The following is a 7,177-nucleotide window of genomic DNA, read 5'->3' as shown; positions in this document are numbered from 1 at the left end:
AGTGTGCGATGTGAGTGACAGAACTGGACACAGTAATTGGTTTGTAGCCTATGGAGTAGAAGCTGGAGGTACAACGGATCACAGAATTAGATCAACTTTTTTCTTTTTAATCTCACATTTAAAGCATTTTTGGAGCAGCTGTTGGATACATGATGTCCCAGAATACAATTTGTCACCGTCATAAGACACATCGTGTCGTGTGGCCGTTGATGAAAGTCTCTGAATTACACTGCAGAGGCGCACAACTCCTTATTTGCTGCAGCATGCAAAGAGTTGTCATTTCACTGAGACACAGTGTGCATCCCAACAGAACAAAGAGACAGGTGGAAAATAAATAATGTTCAAAGTGACTAGAAACCAACCTAATACACAGTCATGCTTTACATCCATGCAGGAGATTCACACCGTGACCGTCAGCTGTTCTGTCCAAGCCGTAAACATTATGCTGTTTGTCAAGAAAAAAGAAAAAAAAACAGGTTCATAATACTGTTGTAAATGAGTATAATAATACTGTCGGGAGATTAAATACAATAAATAAACTTCAGGATTGGCAATCCTTGGCACAGTTTAGGCAAAGCTTTTCTTAAACCCATATTCACTGAGAGCTGAAGCCAATTAACACTGATTGTCTGCGAAAGTAACGTGAGTGTGAGTATGGAAGCAGGAGGGACTGAACCTCTGGCTTTGATGACCGTGTGTGTGTTTGTGTGTGTGTGTGTTTCCTCTGAGGTTTTCTAGATGAGGCCGGTCTTGAGGTCGGAGCTGTGGCGTGAGGAGCGACTGAGCAGCAGGTCCTTCTCGTGGATCAGGCTGTCCAGCAGGTCTTCTTGTCTGTAGTTGTGATAGACCTTCAGGAAGGCCAGCACCGTGATGCCCAGCCAGGTGAGCCAGGCCGCCCACAGGCCGAACTGTGGAACCGCAACAAGAGCAGAGAACGTCATTCGGTCATCGTGTGAATGAGGCGGACCACCAATCCTGTCGTGAACCCTGTCCCTCTGCTGATCTGTGTCTTTAACATAACACCTTTACAGTAATACTATACTGTAGTACTATAAACCAGTCACATGGTTTGTTTACATCTTGCAGCTAAAACAGTCCTAGACTGAGCTGGCCGTGGAACTGAAGTTACTTCACATTACTGTTGTCAAAAGGTAAATATTTCATCGACCACAATTAATGACGATTAATCAGGGTTAATTAACATCCCTAAATAAGACCAAAAATGTGTACATTGCTGGAACAGAAAGACAAACAAACAAGTTTGACAATGGTTTTCAATTTGTGACTAATTCGAATCATGCCGTTATTATCATGGGAAAAAAGAAATAAGTTATTATAAAAAAAACTGTCATTTTGTGACGCTGCCTGTAACGAAGGCTCCTTTTGGATAATTATTTCCTTCTTTATGACGTACTTTTTACTCTAAATTAGATAATACATTTAAAAATTGTATTTTTTTTATTAAGAAGAAGTAAACCAAATAAAGAAGCAAAAAGACTGATGGAAAACCAACCTGAGCCACAGCAAACTGGTCATAAAAAGCAGAGTTGTTTAAACCCAGTTCCAGATCTGTGTCCTGTAGATCCTCACAGCTGGAATTAAAAAAAACCACATGAAAATCACAACAATATCTGTTATATTTTTGTTCTGTTATATGTGCAGGTGATGTATAGCCCTCCTACCTGCTGGGCATGGTGCCGCCCTCGGTGATGGCATCGCACCACAGATTGAAACCCACGCTGATGATGGTGCTGGACAGGAAGACGGTGAAGACCACCAGGGAACTGATCAGCAGGTTGAGGAAGGCGTTGAAGATGGAGCTGCATGGAAAGAGAAGATCTTTACCCTCAGCACCTGTACTGCAGCAGCACATACAGTAGAGTACAGATATGGCGCAGAGCATCACGGTACATGGACATATTTGAACACATTAACAATGAGCTGTCATGGCCTGTGCTATCCTGTCTCCAACTGTGGATCCGCTGACTTCCTGTCACTCACTCGTCGTGTCCTTTACACAGCAGGAACAGCAGCCTCCACGCCTGCACTGCGGACAGGATGAGGGAGGCTATCCCGACGAAAGTGATGAAGCTGCAGGAAGACTCCGGTCCCCACTCGTCCACGATGAAGCGCTGCTTCGACACGGTAATGTTCTCATTCTGCCACATGCCCCGCGTAAAAAGCAGACATTTCCCGCCGAAATCCTCCGTGTTCTCCGACAGAGGCACCACGGCGACGAAACCGAACACGAAGGCTAAGAAATAGAGGACGCACTGGGCGAAAATCAAATTGTCGAGGGCCATTTTTCCCCCTGCCTTTCTGCCTCCACAACTCCGTGCGTTCTGGAGAATGTGCGCATGCGCAGACGTGAGCAAAGGAGCAGCAGCATCATCTCTGCTCTGCTGAAAACTAATGAGCAGCCCGAGGCCTGCAGGGTTCTCCACCCTCACATCCAACCTGGGCACAGAGCCCTCCTCAGTCATGTGCTAATTCACAGCAGCTGAAGTGTGCCAACAGCTGATCCACTTACCTCACTTTAACCCACCTGTACAACCCCGTGTAGGATGCAATAAGACATCAATGAATTAAAAATGTACACAGTTCCTGACAATTGTAGTTTTTATATTTGAATCAAAATTATTTCACAAAAACTACAAAAGTCACATCTTGACTCCAATGTAAAGAAATAAAAACTGCTAATGTTTAATCTAATACCATAAAGATTCTCCTGAAGAGGAGAAAGAAACACATCAGACACTGATGTATCTGTCTAAATCAGTGGCTTTCAAACTGTAGAGCGTGTTTTAAAAAAACTGTCAAAAAATGTTGGTTAAAAAATGTAAAATATCAAAATATTACAACTACATCCTACTGTAGACCCCAATCAGGGGCAGGAATATTTGGCCTTTTCCTGGGCAGAAATCCCTGCGTGTTTAGTTTAGTAGTAAGTAAATAAACACATCTGTGTTCAAAGTTTAAACACAGATTCCAGATCAATTGGAAAACTGAATATTTGACCTAATTTTATCTTGTTTTCAGTGGACGACCAATCAGAAGATGGAGGTTTGAGTTCAGCTTGTTGCAGCTCCACGACAAGACCCTCTCTACCAATGAGTGCATCACTTCCTGTAAGTGACCTTCAAGTCGACATTAGTCCTGTAACCTTTACATTCAGTTCTAGGGTTCTGCCTCATTTGGACAAAGGTTCTGTCTGAGTTAGTTCTGTGTTTCTAGTCCTGACATGGTCAGTTATCGCAGCAGTAACACGTGTACCCTGAAGGCAGCACGGCCACAGCTGACGCTGGTGGTTTACGTATAGATGGTGACAGACCTTGAACAGTACCAGTACCTGTCTCAGCCGTTTGACGCGCTTCACTGAGTCCATCTGGTGAACTGGGAAAGGTGTGTGATCACTCTGTCTCTGTGCTGCCCACAGTGCCCTCCAGTGGGCGAGACACCTGCTCACTGACTTCATCAGATTATTGCTATAGGTTCCATCATGTTTCTGATTTACAGTATTTTTTTTTATTTTATCTGCAGATTCAGGCAGAAAATAATTAAGTCACAAAAAATAATTTAAATTTAAAATCCTATTTTTTTTTTCCACTGACTGAACACAAGGGGGCAGTTGAAGCACTTGAGTATTAATGTTCCAGCCCAAGGTTAACCACCCTGGGCTGGAACATTAATAATCCTGTTGTATCCTGGAATATTTTGTTGCAAGATACTGACAAGTATTTATACGGATACTTTCCAGACATTACTCTGTTATTTGTATCCATCATGTGAGCTGCAGTATTTTGCATGCTCTCCCTGGCACATGATTTATGTGTCATTTTGCTACAGCACAGCACTTTGTGGTTCCCATGATGTTATCAGCTCTCAGATTAGCCTGAGTTATTGTGTTCTCTGTGTGGGTGTGTGTACATGTGCGTGTGTGTACATGTGTGTGGTCTGATTTTATTCCAGCGCTCAGCTCTGTTGTTTTTAACACTATGAGCTAATGTTGCCTTTCTTTTTTTTCTGTGTCGTTCCGTATCTTTGCACTTGGTCAATGATAGATTACAGAGATTATTATTTCCTGTCATAAATCACTCCGCTGTTTCTGTTATGATTCCATATTTGTGGAGAATTCTAACTCCAGTGCAGCAGCATTTTCTTCTCCTCCTAAACAGTAAAATCAGCCGTCCAGAAAAAAAAAAGCCCGGGTGTGAAACATCGTCTCATATCAAAGGTGCTGCTCCACCTGCGAGGTCACGGTGACAGGCCATAACAGCTCCATAAGGCGTTTTACACAGACAGCAGATTACATGCACGTCCACACACAGTCAGGAACAGCCAGCCCACTTTTAAATAATACAGCATGTGTGGGCTCGTGAACCGGCCACCCAGGGGAGACCCTGAGCACAAGTGTGTCAAGCTGAAATATGTGTTGAGTTATTCAACCCTAGAATAAGGCACGGAGGGAGGGATGAGGGGAGGAGGGAGGAGGATGCTAACCCAAACGCAGGGCCTAAGCTCTGAGCAAATAACGGGGAGCGATGGACGGCAGAAAGCGCTGGGAGGTCATCCAATTTTCATGAGATGCAGTGGCAGCAAAGCAAACATCCCTTTTCAAGAGCAGGCAACCGGTGAGGAATTTAAAGTGCGGAATAATTTTCAAGGACACACGCGGTGCATTTAAACGCTGAACATTCATGCTCCAAATAATCCAACATCCTGTTGAACACCTCGCTGTAGCACAGACTGATCCAACTGGCCTTTTTCGTCCTTTTTTTGACAAAACAATTGCAAGATTTTGGTGTCATTTCAAATGCTCCACTCAGGTTTGTGAATGTTTGTTTTGGATAGATATTATTGACAAGACAAATTGATCTTGGAATAAATATAACCACCTGCCTCCGTCTAACAGCAGAGCTAAGTGTTGAGGTCCAGCACAGAGCTGTGATTCTAAAATAGACAGTAACAGAAAATCATAATAATTTGTTTCAATTTACTAACAACTGACTGTCAGTGTGAAACACAATCCTGTTTAGTTGAACACAACGCTGATATACCGGTAGGAAGGGAAGAAAGATACACACAAAATCTTCTTTAACAGCAGTCTCTGTGTCATTTCAGTTTTTATAACCCTCTGCTTCTAGTGGAAAATAATTGAATTATTTTGCCTCTCACTGTCACGTAGCTGAACAAAGACAAATTATTTGCACTAAATAAACAACAGTTTTCAGACCAATCAAGTGGCATTAGATCATTTTCCACGGCACACTGTTGTGCTGTGATGCAGAGGTTGGGCATCGCTGCTCTTATCTCTCCTACCTCGTTCTTCTTGTTTGACTTTTTGACTCTTTGACTTTTTTGGCACCTTTTAAAAAAACATCGTTGCCACATTCCAACCTGCAGGCTGTTCTTCGTCCGCCTGTGACACAAAACAACAGCAAAACAGACACAATTACAGCCGTATTATGGGCAGTGATGTGGAAGACCTGATGAAATATCCTGTAGCCATTAATCTTTCCCCAGGGGGCGCAGGAGACTGGGAGCACTGGGCCAGCCACTGATTAAATGCCCCTAATAGCGGCCATTCATCTCCCAGAGAATTGTGAAAGTCTCAACATGCAACATCACTCAACCAACAGATACACTTGCTCCCTCTCTCTTCTAATATTGGTATTTTCATAAAGACACCAATGTCTGCCATATTTCATTTTCTGATATCAGTGTAAGTGGCCTTGATCTGTGTGTGTGAGCGATGACTTATTTTCACCACAGTGTTTCTTTTTATAACCGTGCCACAATAATCATCGTAAACCACCGCACGCGGGGTCGTTTGGGACCAGATCAAAATTCATAGTTTGCTTTAATAACTAGATTTAATATCCTGATTTTATTGCCATCCTGGAACTGAATGGGTGATGGCTTTATCAGCCATTAAGATTTTTTTCCCCCTAAAACTCATTTGCACACACCACTTCTTAATATCTCTCTATCTGCCAATTAAGCGAATCCTGCGCCGCGTCATTTCTTGCCCGAATAAACAATTAGACGACACTAACAGCCGTCTTAGAAGCAACAATAGACACTCGCTCAGCCACTTACACCTCGTCTGCCTGATAATGGATCTGTCACTGTACAGCTGAACTGAACACACAGGTCGGTGCAGGAAACTCAGGGCCGCGCTATTATCGTCATAAATTAACATTGGTTTAATTGTGTTTCACCTGCCAAGATCCATATGGTTCCCAATTGTGAACAAAATAATTAGGTGTCTGCTTCCCAATTAAGAAAATTATCCAGTGAAACCTCAGTAAAACAATTTCCTGCTCATATCCTGGCTACGACGCTCGGCAGAGCAGAGTCCAGGTCAGGGAGCATGAGAGGATTCGATTTTCTGACAAATAATTTATAGTTTGGTTTGTTTATTTTATGTTGCGGACACATGTGACTCCACTGTTAAGGACAGAGCTGATTCACCAGCCCTGGAAATCTGTTTTCATGCTTGGAGAATGACATCATTGTAGGTGGAAGGGTGGGGGTGAGGGTGAGGGGGGGGGGCGTCTTAAAAGCACGGATGATTATAGTGGAGGACAAGGAAACAGGGGATGAAGGGGAGTAAAGAGGACACCTGCTGGGCTGTGATGGAGCCCACTCCTCAGGGACCGGGAATGAGATCATTCAAACCAAGAGACGCTGTCAGGCTTCTCCACTAGATCAATAGTGACCCCTGGTGGCCAATATAGGTTTTTGTATTTCTTGGATTAATCAGCCCCGGTCTCCGTGTGCATGGGAGGAGAGAGGTGGGTTGGGGGCTGAGGGGCGGGGTTAGGTACCTGTTTGTCGTTTCCTTTGTCTTTCCTTTTGTCTCTCTGTGATTTTTACAAGCTTGGGAAGATTTTATTTATTTATTTATTTATTTTTGGGAGGAGGGGGTATTTAAAACAGAAAACGCCTGGATTTGACGTGATTATCCTAATGTAATGCCACATTGACCCACTATAATGCATATTTAACCCCTGTCCCAGTGACAAGGTTGGGGCATCAGTATGGGGCAATAGGCCTGAGCTCCCAAAGGCCCAGTGGTGATCAGCACAACGTGGCAGATGGAGGCAGGTCTGCTGTGAAGTGGCAGACACTAGAAATGTGGTAGAGGGAGGGAGAGAAAGGGGGGAGGTGGGGA

The 7,177-nt window shown here is 43.6% G+C and overlaps 2 protein-coding genes across 2 annotated transcripts in view; one reads left to right on the top strand and one right to left on the bottom strand.

The window, feature by feature from the left end:
- Positions 1 to 91: 91 nt before the first annotated feature.
- tmem179ab (transmembrane protein 179a, genome duplicate B) lies at positions 92 to 2,527 on the bottom strand. The gene is made up of 4 exons (XM_008331689.3): positions 2,002 to 2,527; positions 1,683 to 1,820; positions 1,514 to 1,592; positions 92 to 908 (listed from the first exon to the last, which is right to left on the bottom strand). The coding sequence occupies exons 1-4, from the start codon at positions 2,481 to 2,483 to the stop codon at positions 735 to 737; spliced, it is 873 nt and encodes a 290-aa protein (XP_008329911.2). The 5' UTR covers positions 2,484 to 2,527; the 3' UTR covers positions 92 to 734.
- The window catches only part of LOC103394293 (photoreceptor outer segment membrane glycoprotein 2-like), a 32,902-nt gene continuing 27,754 nt past the window's right edge, over positions 2,030 to 7,177 (top strand). The window contains exons 1-2 of the mRNA XM_017036479.2: positions 2,030 to 2,145; positions 3,040 to 3,128. The gene's annotated coding sequence lies outside the window, so the exon portion shown is untranslated. The remainder of the gene's footprint in view (positions 2,146 to 3,039; positions 3,129 to 7,177) is intronic.

Source organism: Cynoglossus semilaevis, chromosome 1 (genome assembly GCF_000523025.1).
Source record: "Cynoglossus semilaevis isolate Cse_v1.0 chromosome 1, Cse_v1.0, whole genome shotgun sequence".
NCBI lineage: Eukaryota > Metazoa > Chordata > Actinopteri > Pleuronectiformes > Cynoglossidae > Cynoglossus > Cynoglossus semilaevis.
The sequence above is the reverse complement of the archived record's forward strand: the minus strand, read 5'-3'. Positions and strand labels throughout refer to the sequence as shown.